The sequence below is a fragment of the Pseudochaenichthys georgianus genome, chromosome 7 (genome assembly GCF_902827115.2).
Source record: "Pseudochaenichthys georgianus chromosome 7, fPseGeo1.2, whole genome shotgun sequence".
Taxonomy (NCBI): Eukaryota; Metazoa; Chordata; class Actinopteri; order Perciformes; family Channichthyidae; genus Pseudochaenichthys; species Pseudochaenichthys georgianus.
This window is the reverse complement of record NC_047509.1, coordinates 1,116,678-1,144,241: the sequence shown is the minus strand read 5'-3', so window position 1 is coordinate 1,144,241 and position 27,564 is coordinate 1,116,678. Positions and strand designations below refer to the sequence as shown.

At 41.4% G+C, this 27,564-nt stretch overlaps 1 protein-coding gene across 1 annotated transcript in view; it reads left to right on the top strand.

Annotated features, from left to right (window-relative positions):
• nol4la (nucleolar protein 4-like a) overlaps positions 1-24,343 on the top strand; it is a 61,016-nt gene extending 36,673 nt beyond the window's left edge. The window contains exons 5-11 of the mRNA XM_034086456.2: positions 3,085-3,229; positions 6,175-6,425; positions 9,125-9,298; positions 14,025-14,229; positions 16,926-17,032; positions 19,704-19,881; positions 20,481-24,343. Coding sequence (XP_033942347.1) covers positions 3,085-3,229; positions 6,175-6,425; positions 9,125-9,298; positions 14,025-14,229; positions 16,926-17,032; positions 19,704-19,881; positions 20,481-20,698 — 1,278 coding nt within the window. The 3' untranslated portion in view covers positions 20,699-24,343. The remainder of the gene's footprint in view (positions 1-3,084; positions 3,230-6,174; positions 6,426-9,124; positions 9,299-14,024; positions 14,230-16,925; positions 17,033-19,703; positions 19,882-20,480) is intronic.
• Positions 24,344-27,564: the final 3,221 nt, after the last annotated feature.

The following is a 27,564-nucleotide window of genomic DNA, read 5'->3' as shown; positions in this document are numbered from 1 at the left end:
CTGCTGATGTTCAGGTGTATATCAGTATGTAGTGTTCTCTACTTTAAAGAGTCCTCTCCTGCTGATGTTCAGGTGTATATCAGTATGTAGTGTGTCTACTTTAAAGAGTCCTCTCCTGCTCATGTTCAGGTGTATATCAGTATGTAGTGTCTCTACTTTAAAGAGTCCTCTCCTGCTCATGTTCAGGTGTATATCAGTATTGCAGTGTCTCTACTTTAAAGAGTCCCCTCCTGCTGATGTTCAGGTGTATATCAGTATCCAGTGTCTCTACTTTAAAGAGTCCTCTCCTGCTGATGTTCAGGTGTATCAGTATGTAGTGTCTCTACTTTAAAGAGTCTTCTCCTGCTGATGTTCAGGTGTATATCAGGATGTAGTGTCTCTACTTTAAAGAGTCCTCTCCTGCTGATGGTTCAGGTGTATATCAGTATGTAGTGTCTCTACTTTAAAGAGTCCTCTCCTGCTGATGTTCAGGTGTATATCAGTATGTAGTGTGTCTACTTTAAAGAGTCCTCTCCTGCTCATGTTCAGGTGTATATCAGTATGTAGTGTCTCTATTTTAAAGAGTCCTCTCCTGCTGATGTTCAGGTGTATATCAGTATGTAGTGGCTCTACTTTAAAGAGTCCTCTCCTGCTCATGTTCAGGTGTATATCAGTATGCAGTGTCTCTACTTTAAAGAGTCCCCTCCTGCTGATGTTCAGGTGTATATCAGTATGCAGTGTCTCTACTTTAAAGAGTCCTCTCCTGCTGATGTTCAGGTGTATCAGTATGTAGTGTCTCTACTTTAAAGAGTCTTCTCCTGCTGATGTTCAGGTGTATATCAGTATGTAGTGTCTCTACTTTAAAGAGTCCTCTCCTGCTGATGTTCAGGTGTATATCAGTATGTAGTGTGTCTACTTTAAAGAGTCCTCTCCTGCTCATGTTCAGGTGTATATCAGTATGTAGTGTCTCTATTTTAAAGAGTCCTCTCCTGCTGATGTTCAGGTGTATATCAGTATGTAGTGGCTCTACTTTAAAGAGTCCTCTCCTGCTGATGTTCAGGTGTATATCAGTATGTAGTGTCTCTACTTTAAAGAGTCCTCTCCTGCTGATGTTCAGGTGTATATTAGTATGTATGTCTCTACTTTAAAGAGTCCTCTCCTGCTGATGTTCAGGTGTATATCAGTATGTAGTGTCTCTACTTGAAAGAGTCCTATCCTGCTGATGTTCAGGTGTATATCAGTATGTAGTGTCTCTACTTTAAAGAGTCCTCTCCTGCTGATGTTCAGGTGTATATCAGTATGTAGTGTCTCTACTTTAAAGAGTCCTCTCCTGCTGATGTTCAGGTGTATGTCAGTATGTAGTGTCTCTACTTTAAAGAGTCTCTCCTGCTGATGTTCAGGTGTATATCAGTATGTAGTGTCTCTACTTTAAAGAGTCCTATCCTGCTGATGTTCAGGTGTATATCAGTATGTAGTGTCTCTACTTTAAAGAGTCCTCTCCTGCTGATGTTCAGGTGTATATCAGTATGTAGTGTCTCTACTTTAAAGAGTCATCTCCTGCTGATGTTCAGGTGTATATCAGTATGTAGTGTCTCTACTTTAAAGAGTCCTCTCCTGCTGATGTTCAGGTGTATATCAGCATGTAGTGTCTCCACTTTAAAGAGTCCTCTCCTGCTGATGTTAAGCTGTATATCAGTATGTAGAGTCTCTACTTTAAAGAGTCCTCTCCTGCTGATGTTCAGGTGTATATCAGTATGTAGTGTCTCTACTTTAAAGAGTCCTCTCCTGCTGATGTTCAGGTGTCTATCAGTATGTATGTCTCTACTTTAAAGAGTCCTCTCCTGCTGATGTTCAGGTGTATATCAGTATGTAGTGGCTCTACTTTAAAGAGTCCTCTCCTGCTCATGTTCAGGTGTATATCAGTATGTAGTGTCTCTATTTTAAAGAGTCCTCTCCTGCTGATGTTCAGGTGTATATCAGTATGTAGTGGCTCTACTTTAAAGAGTCCTCTCCTGCTGATGTTAAGGTGTATATCAGTATGTAGTGTCTCTACTTTAAAGAGTCCTCTCCTGCTGATGTTCAGGCGTATATCAGTATGTAGTGTCTCTACTTTAAAGAGTCCTCTCCTGCTGATGTTCAGGTGTATATCAGTATGTAGTGTCTCTACTTTAAAGAGTCCTCTCCTGCTGATGTTCAGGTGTATATCAGTATGTAGTGTCTCTACAACTACTTTAAAGAGTCCTCTCCTGCTTATGTGCAGGTGTATATCAGTATGTAGTGTCTCTACTTTAAAGAGTCCTCTCCTGCTGATGTTCAGGTGTATATCAGTAGTGTCTCTACTTTAAAGAGTCCTCTCCTGCTGATGTTCAGGTGTATATCAGTATGTAGTGTCTCTACTTTAAAGAGTCCTCTCCTGCTGATGTTCAGGTGTATATCAGTATGTAGTGTCTCTACTTTAAAGAGTCCTCTCCTGCTGATGTTCAGGTGTATATCAGTTTGTAGTGTCTCTACTTTAAAGAGTCCTCTCCTGCTGATGTTCAGGTGTATATCAGTTTGTAGTGTCTCTACATGTCTCCATGCTTTAATGTTCAAAAAGCTCTTTATTTTTCTCATACTGTCTGTGCTGCAGCACCTCTTTCAACCGTCTGTCTGAAACCAGAGCCCAGTCTGCTCTGTTTGGTTAGCTGGCTAGCTTAGAGATGTCCCGCCCCCTTAGCCTATCACGTACAATGTGTTGGAGCCAGTTTTTGTTGAGGGTTATCTGGGTTAGCTGTGATCGTAAAAGTCATGAGTGAATTATTTGGTGTATGGAGAAAAGAGGAGGGGACCCAGGATGGAGCCCTGAGGGACCCCAGTGATTAGTCCGACACAGTTGTATAAACTTGGTGCCAGTTAAATGTATACAAATGAACATAATAGGGTTTTAAACTATTTGCTAGAACTTTGAAAAACAGTGTGACCATGAGATGCAAAGATACACAATGTTCCTTCTTCATTTTATCTCTACGGGATAAAAGAAAAACTCTGTTGTTTGATGTGAAAGCGTGAAGAGACCTCCCTCTTCCTGCACATCCTCTCACAGTTTCTCCCTTCTCCTCCCGTCAGGATGACAGTTCTGTGAGCAGCGAGGACATGATGAACGGCGTTGAGTCCACATGGATCACCTCTGAACCGCCGGCAGTGCCTGAACCAAGCCCGACTAACGGAGAGAGAGTCAGCAACCAAACGTCCGCCGTTAAAGAAGAGGACGGTAAGACAAACTGTTTTATTTACATCTAAATAGAGGGGGTCGTGATGACATATTTTTGTAGGCCTACCCGGAAGTAAGCATTGCAAGGTTCCCCTTGACAAAAAGCCAACAGGATTTTTCAATTGGAAGTCAGGTCACATGACTTCACGTCACCACCGCTAAGCTAAAGGCGGCTAATGTTGGGCTATAAAGGAACTACAGCACGGTCACATGATTTCACGTCACCACCGCTAAGCTAAAGGCGGCTAATGTTGGGCTATAAAGGAACTACAGCACGCCACATGATTTCACGTCTCCACCGCTAAGCTAAAGGCGGCTAATGTTGGACTATAAAGGAACTACAGCACGGTCACATGACTTCACGTCACCACCGCTAAGCTAAAGGCGGCTAATGTTGGGCTATAAAGGAACTACAGCACGCCACATGATTTCACGTCACCACAGCTAAGCTAAAGTAGGCTAATGGTGGGCTATAAAGGAACTACAGCACGGTCACATGATTTCACGTCACCACCGCTAAGCTAAAGGCGGCTAATGTTGGGCTATAAAGGAACTACAGCACGTCACATGATTTCACGTCACCACCACTAAGCTAAAGGCGGCTAATGTTGGGCGTGATGCCGTTTAGTCATCTCATTTAGACACTTGTCAGAAACGTTTTTAAATTCAACAGTGGGGTATTTACTGACGTATTTCATGTCGTTGAACAACATGTTAAAATCTCTTCAACTTCGGTTAACCTCAAACCTTATTTCAGTCCAACAAAAAACACATTCAGAAAACCATTGACTTCCAGATGATGGAACCCAAAGTGCTAAAATGCTAACATATTTCTGGGGTTTTAGGACTCATTCCTGTACCACTGTAGTTTGAGAGAAGGGTGCAGATCAGTGTCACACAGGAACAGCTTGCCCTGTTCTTAGTTGACTAATCCAGAATAAATCCACTCTTACATGGAGGTGGGGGGGGGGGGAATCAACACAGCCCAAATCCATTGTGCCCCCCTCTGTGTCGGGGTTTACAGAAGTGGGACAAAGGCCTTCAACGATTAGGATAGAAAAGAAACAGATATGGAGAATATATGTTTCTGGGGGATGTTTAAAGGTGGGGAACAGATACAGTATATGGTGGGAATATGCAGGATTCAGCACATGGATATAAACTGGGTTAAAAAGCAGGAAATGAACGTTCCCCTCCCCCGACAGTCCCTCCGTCAAGCTGTGTTATATATATCAAATATAGTGTATTTTGCACGCATTTAAGACGGCATACAATCCAATAAATATGTCAGAGGAGATCAGAATCTCCCCTTTACTAACGGAGGGAACAAACAATAACAAAACCTTAAAACTAAGCTAAAAAATATGCTGGAAAGTCTTGGAGATAGTGAAATACGGTCTGTGATTAAAACAAGCTGAAGAGATTTTAACATTTGTTCCGTGCTGTGGTCAGTTACTTCACAAATCATGAGTGTTGTTAATATGTGGAGATTATGCTGCTGAACAAAAATCTGTAAGTATGTGTGTTCGCTACAGAATTATTATCTACAATAATCCAAAATCAATCAATCAATCAAAGTGTATTTATATAGCCCAATATCACACATTTTACATTTAGCTCAGGGGGCTTGTTATACAGTTTGTACAGAATATGAATATGACATCCTCTGTCCTTAGACCCTCACATTGGACAAGGAAGCACCCCCAAAGAAACCCCCCAGTTAATGTGAGAAATGTTATAACCACGGGGAGAGAAACAGAGGAGGATCCCTCTCAGGACGGTGGCAAGAGATGTCGTGTGTAAATTAAAAAGATAATACATTTACAACATAGGTAGACCAAATGTGTCTATAGAAGAAGATGGATCCAGGTGGATGTCAACATCTCACTCGGTGCCATCATAACCCAAAAACCCATGGAAGAATCCCAGTGGGTTTTTGTCCAGTTAGCAGTTGTGATGCTACTCTTCCGGGCGGGTCTACAATAATACTTCACACCACTGCATCGCTCTACTGATTTTGACAGTTGACCCCCAATACACGAGGCAGAAAGCCCCCTCCCCCCTGCAGAAAATATGATGCTTTTTGCAGTAAACACACCCACATTAACGCTGTCAAATACTTGCACGAGGCCTATTTTATCTGTTGTATTGTGTTGGAGGAGGAGCCTGGTGACCTAAGATTTTCATTGACATAACATTTAAAGAAAAACACATTGTATAATTTATTTACCTATGTTGCAAATGTATTATCTTTTCAATTTACACACGGCATCTATTGCACGTCTGTCCGTCCTGGGAGAGGGATCCCTCCTCTGTTGCTCTCCCTGAGGTTTCTCCCATGTTCCCTTTAAACTGTGGGTTTTCTCCGGAAGTTTTTCCTTGTACGATGTGAGGGTCTAAGGACAGAGGGTGTAAGGACAGAGGGTCTAAGGACAGAGGGTCTAAGGACAGAGGGTGTCATATTGTCATACTGATATTCTGTACACACTGTGAAGACCACTGAGACAAATGTAAAATGTGTGATATTGGGCTATATAATAAACATTGATTGATTGATTGATAAATTAGGCCTTTTAGGAAGCAAACTCCTGCTCTCAGCTGCACTTTCTCAATGCATTGCGATGCATTTTAAACCCGTCACCTGATTGTGTGTTGAATTTGCACTATCCTCCTTTTATTGCACAATTTCATCGTTGTACCTTTAATCTAAATGTATTTTTTATATGTCTACTCTATGCTATTTTTAGTTTGTGTTTATGTCTTGTACTGGTAACTGTATGCTGTGATATACATTTTCTGTGAAATGTCTATGTGATGCACCTTGAACTGCACTTATTGTATGAAAGGTGCAATACAAATAAAGAGTATTATTATTATAACTCCACTGTCGCTATGTTTAAATGACAATAAAGCCTTGAATCTTGAATCCTCTTCCCCCCCGTCAGACGATGAGTCCTCTGAGAGCGGCAGTGCCCCCGGGCTGCCCCCCCCCGAGGGTCTGCCCCCCCCCCCAATGGAGGGGAGGGTGACGGAGAACGGGCTGAATGCCCCTCTGGACTTCAGCACCTCCTCGCCCTCCTCCTCCTCTGAGGACCAGCAGCCGGTCAACCTGAGCGACAGACTGCTCCCGGCAGGAGGGTCGCCAACAAACAACAGGAATTTCCCCGTCAAAACAGAGTACAACAACAACAACAAGGTGAGGAGTTGTTGTTATTGTGATGTGCTTTTTACATGATCTGGTCAATTCTAAGGATTTCTCACATTGTGTTGATGCTACGTTTGATTATGCATGATATCCAGGTCTCACTCTCTGAAGGTTAATGTAGGTTGGTCTTCAGATTGCAAATAAATAGCAAGTTTAGACAACAATGTATGTTGTATTTCTTTAGGGAAGATGCAATGGAGAGATCCATAAGTGCCAATAATTGACTTTGTAGATAGAGTTAAGGTTAGGGTTAGTGAAAGAACTAGTGTTGTAGTCGAGACCACCTTATCCGAGACCAAGACATTACCAAGACCGGAGAGTAGCAAGACCAAGACAAGACCAAGACTTTAAGAGGTCGAGACCAAGACAAGACCAAGACAAGACCGAGACATTAAGAGGTCGAGACCAAGACAAGACCAAGACAAGACCGAGACTTTAAGAGGTTGAGACCAAGACAAGACCAAGACAAGACCGAGACTTTAAGAGGTCGAGAACAAGACAAGACCAAGACAAGACCAAGACAAGACCGAGACTTTAAGAGGTTGAGACCAAGACAAGACCAAGACAAGACCAAGACGAGACCAAGACTTTAAGAGGACAAGACCAAGACAAGACCAAGACGAGACCAAGACTTTAAGAGGTCGAGACCAAGACAAGACCAAGACAAGACCGAGACATTAAGAGGACAAGACCAAGACAAGACCAAGACAAGACCGAGACATTAAGAGGACAAGACCAAGACAAGATCAAGACGAGACCGAGACTTTAAGAGGTCGAGACCAAGACAAGACCGAGACAAGACCGAGACATTAAGAGGACAAGACCAAGACAAGACCAAGACAAGACCGAGACATTAAGAGGACAAGACCAAGACAAGACCGAGACTTTAAGAGGTCGAGACCAAGACAAGACCGAGACATTAAGAGGACAAGACCAAGACAAGACCAAGACAAGACCGAGACATTAAGAGGACAAGACCAAGACAAGACCGAGACATTAAGAGGACAAGACCAAGACGAGACCAAGACTTTAAGAGTTCGAGACCAAGGCAAGACCAAGACAAGACCGAGACATTAAGAGGACAAGACCAAGACAAGACCAAGACAAGACCGAGACTTTAAGAGGACAAGACCAAGACAAGACCAAGACAAGACCAAGACAAGACCGAGACATTAAGAGGACAAGACCAAGACAAGACCAAGACAAGACCGAGACTTTAAGAGGTCGAGACCAAGATAAGACCAAGTCAAGACAAGACCGAGACTTTAAGAGGTCGAGAACAAGACAAGACCAAGACAAGACCAAGACTTTAAGAGGACAAGACCAAGACAAGACCAAGACGAGACCAAGACTTTAAGAGGTCGAGACCAAGACAAGACCAAGACAAGACCGAGACATTAAGAGGACAAGACCAAGACAAGACCGAGACATTAAGAGGACAAGACCAAGACAAGACCAAGACAAGACCGAGACATTAAGAGGACAAGACCAAGACAAGACCAAGACGAGACCGAGACTTTAAGAGGTCGAGACCAAGACAAGACCGAGACTTTAAGAGGTCGAGACCAAGACAAGACCGAGACTTTAAGAGGACAAGACCAAGACAAGACCGAGACATTAAGAGGACAAGACCAAGACAAGACCGAGACATTAAGAGGACAAGACCAAGACGAGACCAAGACTTTAAGAGTTCGAGACCAAGGCAAGACCAAGACAAGACCGAGACATTAAGAGGACAAGACCAAGACAAGACCAAGACAAGACCAAGACAAGACCGAGACTTTAAGAGGACAAGACCAAGACCAAGACAAGACCAAGACAAGACCGAGACATTAAGAGGACAAGACCAAGACAAGACCAAGACAAGACCGAGACATTAAGAGGACAAGACCAAGACAAGACCGAGACATTAAGAGGACAAGACCAAGACGAGACCAAGACTTTAAGAGTTCGAGACCAAGACAAGACCAAGACAAGACCGAGACATTAAGAGGTCGAGACCAAGACAAGACCAAGACTTTTAAGAGGTCGAGACCAAAAAACAACAAACAAAAAACAAACCAACCAGGAACCATCTTTGTAGACAAACACACACAGGATGAAGGAAAATCCTTTAACACACACGCACGCACGCACGCACGCACGCACGCACACACACACACAAACACTGCCTTTAAAAGTGGTCTCGAGTACTACACTAGAAAGAACCACTACAACATGTACAAATAATCCATTTCAAATAAAGTCTTGCATTTAAGTCGAGACACTCCAGGCAGAATCCTGCACTGGTCACTTTTGGGATATGTTTTGGCTTTTATAACATGTGGCGTGTGGAAAGAAAACACCCCAAACACAATTGTAGTTATTCGTTTTACTAAATGTGTTTCATTAGTTAATTTGAATGTGGATTCATTTACAAAAATGCAATTCTTAATGTGTTTTGGCTTTTAATTCTACTTTTTTGTGTACTGATACTCATATGTATGCAACCCTGAGAGCTAAATACATTATTATTCTTGCAACCAAAGAGTGCAAATGGTCAACTTCATCACATCCTTGCTGAGTGGACTTGAATCTCCTTTGATATCTGATCATTGATCACATATCTTTAGCATTGGGAGTAACGTTATCGTGTATGTTCCTCATATTGTGCAGCTCTGATTCCTCTCGTGTCTGTTTTCTCTCTCTAGTCCCCGCCTTACAGCTCAGGAAGTTATGACTCTGTGAGTATGAGCGCCGAGGATCTGACCTCCGGTAGGGCGATGATGATCGACGAAGACGACGACGATCACGACGAACACGACGACAGCGACAAGATCAACGACGCCGAGGGGAGCGACCCCGAGAGACTGAAGGCCTTCAACGTAAGTCAAAGTCAGGATTTTTTCTCGCCGGTCAAATATCCGGACAGAATTTATTTTACCGGACAAACTAGACATGTTTCAATAATATTAATAATAATAATAATTGTGTAGCAAAGTTTCCGTTAGCAGGTAATCACCGGACTATGACCGGATATGCTGATGTTTAAACTCAATTAATGGGAGTCATTTTTATATTGCTTCAGTTATAATCGCAACAGATCGAAAAATTCAGATTCATTTTTCAATAAATGATTCCACAAACAACAACAAATATAAATGTTACTACATTCAAACAAACTACTATAGATGAAGTACATTATTCAAAAGTTTACATTTACTTTGAATAATAACACGGGAGAAACGGATCCCCTCTCCCTCTCTCTCCTGGCAGCCCGTCAGTTTCCAGCTCACTAAACAGAGGGCGGGGCTTCAGGTGCTCATGCAGAGCTGCGTGTCTCGGTCAGACTCAGCAGCTGATCTGATCTCTCTCTCGTCCGGTTATACTTCACTCGCGTTTATGTCCATATCGATCAGATCCAGCTCTCCTGATCGGCCTTTATAGAGAGCACCGATCAAACTATTAAGAGTGAATATTGGCCGATAATGATCATAATTATTACCGGACATTTTGACCGGCAGGTTTTGAATTTACCGGTTTTGAATGAATTTTACCAGCTAAAAAAACGGTAATTACCGGCTAACGGAAACCCTGAGTCAGGGTTGCAGACTGAAGCTCAGCTCTAACTTTTATACGTTCTGCCTTGGCTCCAAAAACCATTACCTCAGTTTTATCTTTGTTTAATTGGAGAAAGTTCTGACACATCCGGTCATTGATTTGTTCAATGCACTTACTCAGTGTTTGAATTGGAGCATAGTCTCCTGGTGAAATTGTTATGTAAATGTGTGTGTCATCCGCATAGCTATGGTAACTTATTTTGTTGTTCTTCATTATCTGAGCCAGTGGTAGCATGTAGACGTTAAAGAGAAGAGGCCCCAAGATGGAGCCTTGAGGAACCCCACATGTCATATTTGTCAACTCGGATGTGTATTTACCTATAGAAACAAAGTTGTTTCTGTCCTTTAAGTAGGATTCAAACCAATTGAGAACTGTTTCCGAAAGTCCCACCCAGTTTTCCAGTCGGTCTAGTAATATACTGTGGTCAACAGTGTCAAACGCAGCACTGAGATCTAATAATACTAACACTGAAGTTCTGCCACTGTCTGTGTTTAAGTGGATGTCATTGAAGACCTTTACAAGAACAGTCTCAGTGCTGTGGTAGAGGTATATCGTCTCATAAGTTCAGTTCAGTCAGACCACTCACGTGTGTCTTTATATGTTTATTAAAAGCAGCATATAGTTTGAGTTTGGCGTCTAGGTGGGGCAGGCGAGCAGCAGCACGTGAACGCATCAGCAATGTGACCGAGCAGCAGCATTAGCGAGGCAGAGGCAGCAGACCTGGCAGCTTAAATAGAGCGGCATGTTTAGGAGACTGTGTTTGGTTGGTTGAAAGAGAGACGCGTCATGTGTTAATGTATCGTTGGTGCTCGAGTTGACTGCCTGAACGCTCGCAGGCTTCACCCATTTATAAGTTAGCAAAATCAATCAAATGTAGGTAAATGATGCTTGTGAGTGTTGGCAGCTCATCCCTTAAAGCAGAAGCCTCAGATTGATCACAATGAGGAGAAATAGGAAGGCTGTATTTCAAGCTTGTTATGTAAATAAGTCATTGGGCTTTTTTCTTATCAACTAACTTAGATATGTTAGAAAATGTTTCCAACTTTAATTGACTGCATTTATTTGAAAGGTGGTTTTATTAACACATGAATACTACTGTTTAATATATTTTGACATATATATTTAAGAAGTGAAATATAAGACAAGCACAAGTTTAATTTATGGGCCGTATTACATTATACTTTTTTAATTTGCTGAGAGCTGATCAAAGTCAAAGTCAACTTTATTGTCAATCTTTCAGTTTGTGTGTACAGACAGAGAGATCGAAATACCGTTTCCCACAATCCCGAATACAAAAATACAAATATATATAACAAATTTGTATTAAAATATGTATATATCTATATATACACAATCAACAGACATACATGTGCACACATTAAGACCTAAATAAAAGCACAACAATCAATATATACAAAATATCAGTCACTAAGAACGACTGTGATTACAAAAAAGGCAAAGACAATTAAGTTCTCTTTCGTTTTGTGAATGTATTCCTGTATTGAATCTCAGAGAATATTCATGTTTTTCATGTTTATTTATTACTTTAAACTCAGAATGCATTGTTTTATTCTCCCAAATGTATCGCTTTAAAAAGTCAAAGATTAGTAACGTTTTCTTTCGTAGTTTTGTGAATTTATTCCTGAAGATTCGGGAGGTTTTTCTCATCAAGATATTACTTAATAATCACGTTTTCTTTTTCTCCATCTCATTTTGGTTCACTATTTATTTGACCCTAACAATGTGTTGTATATTTTAAAGATTATTTCTTTATTTAAAAGAACTGCACATTGTTAATGTAAGTTTGCATTCAGCTCATGTCCAACATTAACCTTTTCTTATCAATATTAAGCCTTTGAAACCCTGCAAAAACGTTACAAATAACTACATAAATGTTCCGTTAAGTATTCAACCGAGTGCATCGCGTTGCATCTCGTATTTATTTATTATTTTACATTTTGAAGGCTCTGGGTTGCTCTGGTGTCCAATGCCCATCATGGATCAACACACATTTGGATGATCTAGTGATTTGATTTGCTCCGACTTGATTAATTACAGTCTCCTCGTATTTATGCAACTACAACAGCAGGAATCAAGCTAATATTATAGTATAGTTTTCCCCTCCAGACAAAGAGAGCTGGTAATGGCTAGTTATCTGTTCTGATTACATTTTTCCACAGGCCAACAACAGCTTCAAAAAAACTATTCCCCTCAAGAGAAAACCAAACATGCCCTGCTGTCGAGAGAGAAAGTGCAGAAGGAAGCATCCATTGAACTCAGGTTGCTGCTCTGTGATGCTAGCTCAGACACTTGGCATCTCATCTCGGGTGCAAGGTCATCAATGTTTGGGGTCCGGCTCTGAGCGGAGGAGACCCTCAGGATGGAGGGAAGGTGCAATATACCGGCGGGCCAGATCTAATAGTAATTAGAAATTATCCTGCGGGCCGAAATTAAATCCACCAAGGGCCTGATTTGGCCCCCGGGCCTTGAGTTTGACACACATGTGTTAGAGAGTCTGGCGTGGAAGCAGACCCGGCTTCATGGGCGGGCCCCATGGGGCCGTGCCCGCCCATCCAGGATTTGGGCCCGCAGTTTTAATCAGGGCTGAATACAACATTTTAATTGTTGTATTATTATGTTTATTGTTGTTATTTGTAGGGCTTTGTCCTAATATTTATTTTTGTTTTAAACTATGTTGAAAGATTAGTTTAATATCATTTTTTTATTTTGCTATGAAATTCTGAATGAACGCGCGAGACTGCTTTTTCGCTGGGTTGAGTCGTGTGGGTTTTTGAGTGAGATGCGGCACAGCAGCCCGTCAGTTTACTCTTAGGTTAGCTTGGCTATTATCATTTATGTGTATCTGCAACAATGGATACCAGGAAGTGGGTCATGAAAGGAATATGGCAACTCAGCGCCAGATGCAGCACAATAGAAGACATCAGTTACGTTACCAACGAGCTAGCAAGCCAGCCAGGGACAAGGGAGGCTGGCAATTATATTTTGAAGAGAAATTGACTCTCAAGCCGGCTCTCTCTCAAACTCCTGCTCTGTGCGCGAGCAGACCGCTGTACACGCTATCTGCCTCGCTCAATCTCTCTCTCTCTCTCCCTTTCTCTCCATCGCTCAACCTCCCTCCACCCTGCGTGCTTGCCCAAGTTGGCACAGCGTTACAAATGTGCCACAAAACCAACCAATGGATGTAGCCTATAATAAGACCGTCAACAGCCTTATGGCAACCTAACATCTATGACCTAAAACCCCTCTGTTTCCGTAACAACAATTACGCCCCCCCGTTGACAATTCAGATTTCCCGGGATATGTAGGCTAAGTTTCGGGGTGGGCCCGCCCTGGTAAATCAAATGCCCGCCCAGAGACGTATGCCTACCGCCGGGTCTGCGTGGAAGATTTATATCCTGAACCAGAACATGTACAAAGAAATAATTAAATATCAACTGCTGAACTAGAAGTGTGCTTATTATGTACGTCTTAGAAAATATAAAAACACTCTCTTATCTGAGCTAAACGTAGGCAGATGCTCACTGAGTATTTCTATATTCCATCCTGTGTTTATGTCCCAGTCTGATGACGGGAGAGTTGCAGGGAAGCATCCTGAACAACAGAGAGGTCCTGAATCTGAGCGATGATCCTCCCCCTCCTCTTCATCCTCTCTACCTCCCCCATCCCTCTCTTTTGTTCCCCCTCTCTCCATGTTTCTGCTCCACACCCCCTCCTCCCAGGGGCGCAGATAGTGGGGGAAAACATCCAAAACACAAATATAGTGGTTCATTTGACTAAATGTGTGTCAGTACATTCCCTCAAGTTCACCAAGAGTTATCCAGGGATGTGCACCAATGGCATAACAGATGGAACTTTAACAAAAATATAAAAAATGTATGATATTATTTTAATAACAAATCATGCACGGTGGTTTGCTGATTCTGCTCCTCTCTCCCTCCCTCCCCCCTCTCGTCTCTCCCCCCTCTTCAGATGTTTGTGCGTCTGTTTGTGGATGAGAACCTGGACCGCATGGTGCCCATCTCCAAACAGCCCAAGGAGAAGATCCAGGCCATCCTGGAGTCGTGCGGCCGGCAGTTCCCCGAGTTCGAGGGGCGATCCCGCAAACGCATCCGCACCTACCTCAAGTCCTGCCGGCGCCTGAAGAAGAGCGGCTTCGAGGTACAGAGGACCCCCAATACTACTCTATTAACACCACACACAGTCAGAGGGGGGAAGTAGTGGAGTACAAATACTTTGTTACTGTACTTAAGTACATTTTTCTGGTATCAGTACTTTACTCCACCACGACTTTTTACTTCTTACATTTTGAACACAAATACTTATACTTTCTACTTCTTACATGTTGAACTCAAATACCTGTACTTTTTACTTCTTACATGTTGAACTCAAATACCTGTACTTTCTACTTCTCTCATGATGAACACAAATACTTATACTTTCTACTTCTTACATGTTGAACACAAATACCTGTACTTTCTACTTCTCACATGTTGAACTCAAATACCTGTACTTTCTACTTCTCACATGTTGAACTCAAATACCTGTACTTTCTACTTCTCACATGTTGAACTCAAATACTTATACTTTCTACTTCTTACATGTTGAACCCAAATACCTGTACTTTCTACTTCTCTCATGTTGAACACAAATACCTGTACTTTCTACTTCTCACATGTTGAACACGAGTATCTGTACTTTCTACTTGAGTACAGGATGTGTGTACTTTTGCCATCTCTGATTAATACCACAAACACTGCGTTAGAAGACGTGGGGACACTTTTCTCAGATTTAAAACCACTACTGCATTAATCCGCCCCGAAAACAATACTCCATACACATGCTTACAATACTGTTTGTACAACTAGCCCAGTAACTATGCTGCGCTGCTGCAAAGCTATTCTCTATTCAATTATTACTAAAATCAAACGTGTCCCAGGTCCAAACTTGTGTTACCAGAAATACTCCCAGAAAGTGACAACAGTCTTCCAGATTCTACATGTTCTCTTTTGCAAATAATGCAATTTTCAAAGTGTACAATTATTTGTTTATGCTATTTTCAGAACAGTTGGAATAGATTATCCAAATGCAAAGTGCTGGAGACATGTCCCCCAGCGTCCCCAGTATAAACTGTGCCTATGGAAAGGCGCCCCCAAATAAAATACTTTCTGTACAAATACCAAAACAAATTGTAGGTAGAATGTAAGTGCCTTTACTCAAGTACTTAAGTATAATTATGAGGTACTTCTTCTTTACTTGAGTACTTCCAATTCAATGTATTTCTTCTATACAGTTGGAGACCAGTGCTGAGTCTCAAATCACGTTCTGTTTCCATGTCCTGTTTTAGTGCAGACTGTAAGTGCGTCCCAATGCAACACGAGCGTTAACTTGGAGCTGTGTTATTGTCTAATGTTGGATACATCAAATAGAAATACATTCAGGCCACGCCATCTTTACCATTTCATAACGATGTCCTCTTTAATGTTAGCGCGTCTTTGGTAGCTTCCAGACCGTGTAACGAATGTATGTCAGTGTTTTGAGTGTTGGGTTTTCACTAGAAGGTCTTATTGCTCAATGAGTGATTGGGTTTTTGCAGTTTATACACAAATGTCCGTGCACCAACAAAACAAAACTGTTTTATGGAGTTGTCGTCCTTTAAGGCCCTGTCACACTGTCCCGAAATGTACACCCGATGGACACACGAATATGGAATTGTGAATTTCGCACGAAGATGGCCCCGAACCACACACGAAGGCAACATTTACATTACATTTAAGACATTCAACTGCAACGAAAGTAACACAAACAATTATGTTGAAGTACTATGATACTGTACTGATATCTTCAGACTTTGTTCTTTACTTTCTCCGTCTTTATATGTAGAAGATATTACGTTTTCTCCGTCATGTTGTTGTGTCCATAGCAACAACAACTTCCTGTCAACTGTCCTTCAAAATAATATATTATATCCTTTTTAGTTTCACAGAACACAAATTGGGTTATTTACATAATATGTTTACATGATTTTGTTGTGCAATAAAACAACCCGATGGACACACGATAAAGGAAACGTTCAAATTCGGCTGTGATCGTAGCAACATCGGGCCGTTCGTGAGGGCATCTTAAGCCATCGTATGACCGCTGGTGGAGTTTCTCAGGCTCCAGCAGCAACTTCGTGAGCGGTGGCAAAATCTTTGGCATGCCGAAGGACCTTGAGAAGGTTCATTTTCGTGTTGAATTTGTGTGTAAATGTTGCCCTTCGTAAGGCCATCGTGAGGGCATCGTGTTATCCTCGGTGCCATCGGGCATTCGCCCCGATCAGAGTGAGGGCGAATGCACCGATGATAACACGAAGATGACACGACTTGACAAGATGCCCTCACGAGTGCCTTACGAAGTTGCCGCTCGCGAAGTCGCTGCCGGAGCCTGAGAAACTCCACCGGCGGACACACGATGGCTTCGATGCCCTCACGAACGGCCCGATGTTGCTACGATCACAGCCGAATTTGAACATTTCCTTTATTGTGTGTCCATCGGGTGTCAATTTCGGGACAGTGTGACAGGGGCTTAAATGAAAATATATTCAAGTTTCAAGGCTTTATTGTCTTCAGTGTAGATATGGCAATGAGTCCCAGGCTCCTCCAGCACGGCAACATGGATATATATATATATAAGACGTTGAACACATACAACAGATAACATAGTGCAAGAGAATGTTTTGAGATGTGCAAGTAAATACAAATAAAATATAATTAGTGCCAGGGGCTCTTTTGTAGTCCTGGTGATGAATGAATACTTCCAGCGCTTCATACATCTCAATAGATCCCGTGTTTCACGTCTTTAAACTCTCTCTCTGTTCCAGATCCGACCGACCCCCCCCCCACCTCACCTCGGCGACGGCGGAGAACATCCTCGCCACCGCCTGCGATAACGAAACCAGAAACGCTGCCAAGAGGATGCGTCTGGACTCTTACCCCGCGGTGAGTGTCTACGGTTTCACCCAGCAGGGGTCTAGAGCAGTGGTTCTCAAATGGGGGTACGCGGACCCCTAGGGGTACGTTGGGGTACTGCAGGGGGTATGTGAGATTTAAAAAAGAAAAAAAGAAAAGAAAAGTTAATTAAAAAAATACCATGCATGATTACAAAAATAATCTTAGTACAATAAGTTAAATAGAAAACACAATTTTATATAAAATATTCCTAGAACCACCATGTCCAATTTGTGTATTGTATTTTATAGTTTTGCATAATATATCATTTTGTTCATTGGTTTGTTAAACAGATATTACTTCAGTTGAAAAACTCCTTTGAAAAATCAGTTTTAAAAAAATGTCATGTTCTTTTGTTCATGCGGAAAATGAAAATATCCTTAGTTTGTTGTGAAGGAGGTAATACGTCACGCACTGAGGGAACATCACTATATTGGAATTATTTGTATAGGCTTTTTTCATAAGAAATGTTCGGGGTCGGTCAGGGGGTGAGAACATGTTTCAAAGAGGACTGAAGAAAGTTTGAGAAGCACTGCTGTAGAGTGTATATTCATACAAAGGATCACTTAACCCACGTGTGTCAAACTCGAGGCCCGGGGGCCAAATCAGGCCCGTGGTGGATTTAATTTCGGCCCGCAGGATAATTTCTAATTCCTATTCGATCTGGCCCGCCGGTATATTGCACCTTCACTCCATCCTGAGGGTCTCCTCCGCTCAGAGCCGGAGCCCAAACATTGATGACCTTGCACCCAAGATGAGATGCCAAGTATCTGAGCTAGCATCACAGAGCAGCACACTGAGTTCAATGGATGTGTCCTTCTGCACTTTCTCTCTCACGACAACAGGGCATGTTTGTTTCTCTTTGAGGGGAATAGTTTTGTTGAAGCTGTTGTTGGCCTGTGGGAAAATGTACTCATAAGAAATGACTCTGCAGATCGAGCCATAAGAAATGAATGCATCTGATTATTTAATGTTTAATGTTGTTTTTATAGGCAATAGTTTAAGCTTTGTTAGTTCCAGGTTTAATATGTGCAATAAGTTCATTTCAATACGTTTGCAATAAACATTGAACCAGTCCGGCCCTCCACTAGTAGCCATTTATTTTTATTTTGGCCCACTGTGTATTTTTGACAGCCCTGACTTAACCAATACAAAAACACACATGGACCACCTAACCTTTCTTTCTTTTTTCTTATCATCATTATTAGTGAATTTATTGAACAAGTCAGAAACATATGTTTTTCTTCTTATATTAATAATTAGAACAAAGAGATGCAAACAAATACATCTCTGTCATGTTCAAAAGGGGCAAGAAGAAGAAGAAGAAGCTTAAAACAACTTCTCTGTCTCCCTCTAGCAGACCTTTGAAAATAAAAGATTAGGTCATCGTCATCAGCATCATGTTCGGCATGTTGTAAACAAATAATAAATAACTTTTACAATGACAAGAAATAACACGCACGAGTTCAGACAGCTTAATGTTACATGCATTAAAAAGTACTAAGTTATGAGATGATAACAAAACAAAAATATATATATAATAAAAAGTTACATAATTGTCAAAATACGCATCCAGCTCTGAGGATTTAGCAGCCGGGTATTACACAGTTATTAACGGCATATATATATATATTGCACATAGTTGGTATTTAACAGCAAGGGGTGATATCGTCTGCCTGCCACCGCTCCTGCTCAGAACCACTAATGACTTGTATTGCGGTAATATTCCAAACAAAGTGCCGCGAGGGACGAAACAAGAGAAAGACATTGTGGACTCGGTCTTTCCACCAGTTTGACCTTTTATTTCCAAAACATTCAATAGTCCATATGCGTGTATGCTTTTATGCGTCAACAACAATGGTCCTTCTCCAGCTCCCCCCCCCCCATCCGTCACAAAGTGCGCAGGTCAAAGCAATCCAACGCCACGCCCACCACCTGCAGTGACTCAAAACACAGACAAATACTTCAAATGTGGCTCCTCCAATCTGGTTTCTAAATAATACTTTCAGTTTAGAATCTAAACGTGTACAATTGTTCATTTCATCGTCACGGTAACTCCACAAGTATCCAGAACAAAAGGCCTGCTCGCCACTCCAACAGTTTATAACAAAGTGCAGCCTGATAACGACAGCTTCACTTTCTCTGTATCGCCTCGTTCACACGGCAAATCAACGACACAACTCCAACTGCAGATTCTACAAGCTCTCGTCCGTTCGGCCGACAGACTCACAGATACGATGCCATGGTTTCAAGTCTAACATGAATTCAACGTTAAACACAAGTTCATTATCGCCACCTATCGGAGTCATTTTTAAACAATTTATAATTAATTTATTATGTATTTATTTCAAATGTTACATTTTACCAATATATAAGATACGATTATAAGATAAGATAGTTTAACAGCAACAGGGTGAGAATGAAAAACAGGACGGCACAGATTCAAACAGATTAATACAATCAAAGATCAAAATGATAAAATAACTATGAAATAAGAAATGAATTAAAATGAACATATATACATATTAGATATATTTACATGCGTGGATAGTCGCGGACCGCGAGGGGTCGCTCGCAAGGGGCCACACTTTGAGAAACACTGACTTTAGAGGAAGGGGCTCGGGTGCATCGTCTTTACCTCCGATCCTTTATCTCCCCTCAGGATGAACCGTCCTCCGGGGAGAAGTCGAGCTCCAGAGACCCCGCCTCCCTGACTCCGTCTGGCTTCAGCATCTCCAGCGCCGCCTTCGCCCAGGAGCAGCTGTTGACCAACGGAGGTCTGAACTTCAACCTGCGGTACGGGGGGGTGCCGCCCAGCGCCGGGAACACGCAGACCAACGGTGAGGAGATCAGAACACTAATAATTCAGATAAGTCAGATTTTTGAGAAAAAGTCAGATTTTGAGAAAAAGTCAGATCTTTAACGAATTCTCTTTTTTTGTTTTGACTACTTCCACCCTGGAGAGGATCAGAGATACGTGGAGCCTGAGACTGAAGCTCAAGCCGGGGACCAGGGATTATTATTATTATTATTAAATTCTGAATTAAGAGATTTTTGAGAAAAAGTCATATTTTTGACGATGACGAGGGAGTATTAACATTTTGAAGTATCCAGAAAAAGTCAGATTTTTGATTTTTGAGAAAAAGTAATGTTTTGTGTTTTTGAGAAAAAGTCCGAATTTGGAGAAAAAGTCATTTTTTGGAGAAAAAGTCATTTTTTGCGATTTTTTTGAAAAAAGTCAGAATTTTGAGAAAAAGTCAAATCTTTAACTAATTCTCTTTTTTTTTTTTGACTACTTCCACCCTTGAGAGGATCAGAGATACGTGGAGCCTGAGACTGAAGCTCAAGCCGGGGACCAGGGAGACTGTTCTAACACTTCCCACCTCTGTGGATTAACAACGTTGTCGATTGATTGAATGTTTGTCTCTGTGTTCTTCAGGTCCCACCGATCTCAGCATGAAGTCCATCGTGGCCCCCCCCTCCTCCTCCTCCTCCAGCAGCCAGGGTCAGGGGGGCGGTGGGGGGGGCGCCTCGGCTCAGCTCAGCCTCCCGGAGGTCACGGCGGTGCGTCAGCTGATCGCCGGGTACCGAGATTCCGCCGCCTTCCTGCTGCGCTCCGCCGACGAGCTGGAGAACCTGATCCTGCAGCAGAACTGATCCCAGACCCCCTCAGAGACTCAAAAGACCCCCCTTTCTTTATGCATCTGGCTCACTCTGACCTTAGTGCCCTGTTTATCTGTAGCCATTCATCCCATTCTCACACTCTCAAACGCCCTCCATTCGTCTCAGGAAGCGACAGCCCTGCAGAAACTTCAAATCAGCCGTGATTGTGACGGCTCGTTTTAAAGCAGGAGTTTGGACAAATTAGTAGCAGTGATTTAGCGTCATTAGCTCGTTTCTACTTTTACACAGCCGTGGTCTGAATCGAGGATTTCTAGGTAGAGTTCATTCTCCACACTCGGAGCGTTTTGCAGACGGTTCGCTGCTAACTCCACCGATGTGTCGACCTCAACAGCTACGGAAAATTGTGCAGACTTCACACGAAAAGAGTCGAGAGAGGTCGATGAAAATAGTCCGACATTTTTACATATTCAAACCGTCAAAGCGATACCTCGACAAGTGTTTCCAGATGTTTAGACGTGAGAGGAACAGACTCATCACCCGACTTTATTTCTGTTATTTTATTACAAATATTTCTATCATGGGCAATTTCTCATTAGTCACAAAGGAAAAAGGAGCCCAGGTATGCAAACTTGAGGTCGCAGACACTTGGCAGGGAACGAAAAGGAGACGAATATATCGTCTAAACGGAAACGAGAGGAAAACGGTGCAATATTTAAAGAGATAATCGGTAAGGGTGTGCTTACTGAGAAGCGTTTTAAAAAAAGGAATTTCGCCAACAATCTCCTCCCGTACAGATGTGGTAAAAAAGGAAGTGGTATCCCGGGGCAGCATTGTAGCCGAACTCAATGTTGTCGTTAGTCGTGATCTTTCTCGCTAACGGGGATCACGCGTCAAAATGGGACCTGGCAAAAAAACGAGACTCGATGTCTTGTTTTTTATTTTAGTGTGAAGGAAATCGTCCTGTGAGTGTTTTTTAAGGTTGAAAAAGGAGCACATTTGAGCATCGCAGTAATGTGTGTGTGTGTGTGTGTGTGTGTGTGTGTGTGTGTGTGAGAAAATGTGTGTGTGCTCACTCTCTGACCTCAGCTGTGTCTAACCCTCGTTCTCATTACATCACGTCTGAAAAAGAAGCAAGAGACAATCTTAGAAAATCACAGTTTACTCTCTCAGCTTTCTGCTAGTGTGTGTGTGTGTGTGTGTGTGTGTGTGTGTGTATCTAGAGCACAGTCTCACAACAGACACTTTTAACGATGAGTCACTCGGCACAAAAAGTGTTTTTATTCCCTTTTTTTTGTTTTTTCGGTGGTTCTCGTGTACGCTGTTGTGTGTGTGTGTGTGTGTGTGTGTGTGTGTGTAAAATGTGTGTGTACGACATCAATCTGTGATTCAAAGGCTGAACACATTCCCGACGAGGACAAGCGAGGCTCGCTCCTTGTTGATCTGTCAACGTTTAGAGAGATATATTTCTGTATTTATCACAAATCTTATTAAATCTATCAGTTATGTATCGAGAATCAGTCCGTGGAGCTGGAGCTACATGCTAAATGATCATGTTTACTTTATTTATATTCCCATGTCATGATTGGGCTTGCATTACATTTGAAATGAATTTATCTTCTGCCAGTTTGGAAGCACTTTATGGCTCAGGGTGACGGTAACGAGACACAGAGAGTTGAGTGTGTTTTACCTCGTCTGGAGTCAGCTTCAGCTCAAGCAGATCCAGAACTGATTGGAACAGCAGCAGCTCTGAATCTGCGTGTTTGTGAAACCAATGGAGCTCATTGCAGACGGGTTGGAAAGCAGGAGCAGGATGAATTCTGTTTCATAAAGTCTGATTTGTTTCATGCACTTTGAGAAACAACCAGGCGCATCACATCACAGGAGAGAGAACAGACGTGTTTGCATTTCATGTTAGACGCTTTTATCCAAAGCGACTCACGTACATTCGGTCCTGTGGACAATCCAAGCAATTTGGGGTGAAGTGGACGCAACGACAAGCTGACTGCAGTGGGACTCGAACGTGCTGATTCGAAGTCCAGCACACTATCCACTGAGCCACAGCCGCCCATTCATGTTAAACATGACAGCAAAATCACTGCAATAAACAGTGTAAAAGCTGCATGTTCGAGGTCAACTATCCTCATCATGTCCAGGTCAATCTTTTGGGAGGAAGACATTGAGATAATAAGCATTTTTAGGAACATAAAGCCCCAAAATCTTTGATGAAATGAGTCTTTATTCCAGAGCCATTACATTGTGCAACCAACATTCACTACATCACGAGAAGGCAAAGCACAAGCGATGAAGTTATCAGGTGGATGATTGGATTTGGGCTGCTCAATTATTTTAATCGCAATTTCGATTACGTCTTGCAACGATTACGAAAACAACGTAATCGAAATAAAACGGGTTTTTTTTTTTTTCAGTTGAATTAAACTTAAAGTTCAGGGTAATCAACTGCTAAAAACAAACTGTTCACATTTTCTTTCTCCAATAAATTGATGTTTTCAAAGTAAATGGATAATCGTTTTTAATAATCGTGATATCAAATATTGACCCAAATAATCGAGATTAGGATTTTTGCCACAATCGAGCAGCCCTACTTTCAATATGTTGACGCATTATTTAAAAATGAAAAATGGCGCTCTAATTGTGCATACCATGCTAAAAGCACATCCCATACTCTGTTACCTTGAGTACACACTGCAGCTGCTCTTATGAAGTACGCACAAACTACTTCGTTATATTGCACATTTGAGCTTTGCTTGTGTCCCTGCTGCATAAAGGATTATGGGTGCAGACGGAAAAGCGTGCCTACTGCAAAATGTGACCAGATGCACCAGGACATCATGCCAGCTTGTGTGCATACTGCTTACAGAATTATACTTTACCAGTCAGATCACAGCAGCTGCTTCTGCAAAATCAACGAGGACAATATTAAGACAAGAAGCAAGGAATCGGACATTTAAAATCGTAATTGTAGAATTGACTGGTGCACAAAAGAGTACTTCAGTCTGATCTAATTCAATCTTGGACCCTGTATCTCCAACGTCACTGTTTTTGGACATACTAAAACGCATGGCATGCTAAATCACTTGGACGTTGCCTGCCGATTAAAAGCAGGTTTCCGTCATGAAACGGACCATCCTGACTCCTCTTCATCACCCCCCTCCTCCTCCTCCTCCTCTGGGCTCTCACAGACGTATTTTAAAGTTGAACGTGGTTTCCTCACACGTGTCTCGTTTTTAAAAACCCTAGCTTGCAGATGTGTGCACCCGTCTTTTTACCGCTGAGCTACTCGTGCTGGAGTTCCTGTGATCGGCGACGACCTCTCTGTTGTCACGTTGTCGTTTGTTTTTGTTTACTTTTGAAAATGCCCGATGGATCTTCTCTTTGTATTGACTGGACAATGTAATCTATTGGTGTTGATTAAAGATGCCCTGGTAGCTCGTGGATTAAAGTGGTCAGATAAATGTATAGCTGTACAAAGAGTGTTTTTCTAATGTGGGTACAGCACTGTTTTAAAGTAAAAAAACAAAGTGGTTGCTTGTTTGAACTTATCACTTGGTGGTGGTCTTTTATCGTCATTTATATGATTTCAACTGTTGCCTCTCCTGCGCTGAAGCTGACTGAAGCAGCGCAGGAGCTCGTACTGTAACCTGTGTGAAGCTTTGTACCCCCCCCCCCCCCCCCCCCCCCAATCCTCTGGTTTTTATGGACTCAGTGAAAGTGTGATGTTTACATGTACAGTTTTTCAGAATACTTTTGCGTTTTTCTCATTTATTTTATTATCCTTACCTTTGGATCTGTTGCAGATTCTTCTTTATGTTGTTGTTGCTGTTGTTGCTGTTGTTGTTGTTGTTTCATTGCTGGTCGGCTGCTTGTTGTGGCTTCCAGCGTTAAAAAAAGAAAAGAAAGTAAAAGGGAGCGTCACAACTTCTCAAAGTGGACCAGCAAATATCAACTTGAATCAGCCGTTTTAGAAAGTGGCCTAAATGCATTTATTACCACGTGAAGTGCTCCGAATATTTGAGTTCCCCGGTCCTCTAAATCTCCCGGTACCGGAAGGAACACTTTGACCTGTTGTCATTCTTACCTAAAAGCCATTCCCCTCTCCTGGCCTTCGTAAGGGGAACCATAAACCTCAGGAAAAACTGAATCTCCAACTTTAATTTAACGGAAAACACCATAAACATTTATACGAGATGTCTATTGTTTTGTACATTTATCATTGTGATTTAAAAGTGGAGCTTTTTTCCGGTACCTGTGACTTAATATGTTTGATTTCTTTTTTTGTTGGAGTGTTTATAGGTATGGATATTTATTATTATATGTGAAACAAAAAGTCAAAAGAAAAAGGTTGAACCTGTTTCATTTGTATGTTTCATGCAAATCTGTCCAGGGGAGATATCTCTGATGAGGGACCTGTGTTGTTTGGAAATAGCGCTTTCTCAGTGTTGCATCAACGCTATGAAAATAAAAACGATAAAAAAAACAAAAGCTCCAGTGGTTTCCCAACAGCAGCGTGCACGGCTCCTCCTGATGTCAGTCATTGAATAAAACGATGAGCGATCGAACTCAGACCGTGTGCTTCCTTTTTAATATTTATATATCAGATGTTTTATTATGGAGCAGAAATACTACTTTATTTCAGAGGTGGGAGAAGTACTCAGATCTTGTTCTTGAGTAGAAGTAGAAGTACTCGGGTCTTGTACTTGAGTAAAAGTAGAAGTACTCAGGTATTGTACTTGAGTAGAAGTAGACGTACTTAGGTCTTGTACTTGAGTAAAAGTAGAAGTACTCAGATCTTGTACTTGAGTAAAAGTATAAGTACTCAGGTCTTGTACTTGAGTAAAAGTAGAAGTACTCAGATCTTGTACTTGAGTAGAAGTAGAAGTACTCAGGTCTTGTACTTGAGTAAAAGTAGAAGTACTCAGATCTTGTTCTTGAGTAAAAGTAGAAGTACTCGGATCTTGTTCTTGAGTAAAAGTAGAAGTACTCAGATCTTGTACTTGAGTAGAAGTAGAAGTACTCAGGTCTTGTACTTGAGTAGAAGTAGAAGTACTCAGGTCTTGTACTTGAGTAAAAGTAGAAGTACTCAGATCTTGTTCTTGAGTAAAAGTAGAAGTACTCAGATCTTGTACTTGAGTAGAAGTAGAAGTACTCAGGTCTTGTACTTGAGTAAAAGTAGAAGTACTCAGGTCTTGTTCTTGAGTAAAAGTAGAAGTACTCAGGTCTTGTACTTGAGTAGAAGTAGAAGTACTCAGGTCTTGTACTTGAGTAGAAGTAGAAGTACTCAGGTCTTGTACTTGAGTAAAAGTAGAAGTACTCAGATCTTGTTCTTGAGTAAAAGTAGAAGTACTCAGATCTTGTACTTGAGTAGAAGTAGAAGTACTCAGGTCTTGTACTTGAGTAAAAGTAGAAGTACTCAGGTCTTGTTCTTGAGTAAAAGTAGAAGTACTCAGGTCTTGTACTTGAGTAAAAGTAGAAGTACTCAGATCTTGTACTTGAGTAAAAGTAGAAGTACTCAGATCTTGTACTTGAGTAAAAGTAGAAGTACTCAGAGATCTTGTACTTGAGTAAAAGTAGAAGTACTCAGATCTTGTACTTGAGTAAAAGTAGAAGTACTCAGATCTTGTACTTGAGTAAAAGTAGAAGTACTCAGATATTGTACTTAGTAAAAGTAGAAGTACTCAGATATTGTACTTAGTAAAAATAGAAGTACTCAGATCTTGTACTTCAGTACAAGTAGAAGTACTCAGATGTTGTACTTAGTAAAAGTAGAAGTACTCAGATCTTGTGCTTGAGTAAAAGTAGAAGTACTCAGATCTTGTACTTGAGTAAAAGTAGAAGTACTCAGATCTTGTGCTTAGTAAAAGTATAAGTACTCAGATCTTGTACTTGAGTAAAAGTAGAAGTACTCAGATCTTGTACTTGAGTAAAAGTAGAAGTACTCAGATATTGTACTTAGTAAAAGTAGAAGTACTCAGATATTGTACTTAGTAAAAATAGAAGTACTCAGATCTTGTGCTTGAGTAAAAGTATAAGTACTCAGATCTTGTGCTTAGTAAAAGTATAAGTACTCAGATCTTGTGCTTAGTAAAAGTATAAGTACTCAGATCTTGTACTTGAGTAAAAGTAGAAGTACCAGAGTGTAGGAATACTCTGTCACAGTAAAAGTCCGGCATTCAAAATGTTCCTCAAGTGAAAGTAGAAAAGTATTCTCATCAAAATATAGTGAAAGTAGTGACGGTGAAAGTAGTCGTTGTGCAGATTGGTCCATTTCAGAATAATATATATGATGTGTTTTATAATGATTGATCATGAAAGTGTTCTCAAAGCTGGTGAAGGTGCAGCTAGTCTGAAGTACTTTGTAGACTGCAGGGTAGCTGGTGGAGGTGCAGCTAGTCTGAAGTACTTTGTAGACTGCAGGGTAGCTGGTGGATTCACTCCAGGTGGAACTAAAGTCTGATTCAACACTTGATTATATTTCACATCATTCATCCAGATCTGTGAAGTAACTAAAGGTATTAATACATGTAGTGGAGTGAAAGTACACCATTTAGCCTTTATTTATAAATGCCAATATGCATTTAGAATTATACACCACAACTTCTGTGGATTTTTACATGTTAATTAATTTCTGCAATATATATATTTATTTTAAGCTAAATTACATGATCATATTTTTCCTCTCCAAGATTGTAAAACGTTTCCATTTTTCCACATTTATTATATTTTGTTATTGTTAATTCACCACAAGAGGTCAGCAGGAAGCAGTGTGAGAAATTAAAGTAGAGAAGTACAACCAGGAAGTCTTGAGAAACCTTCACTTAAAAAACAAAGATAATCAGAGAAATGTGACACGTGTACCTGAGCTGAATTAGGTCACTTATCCA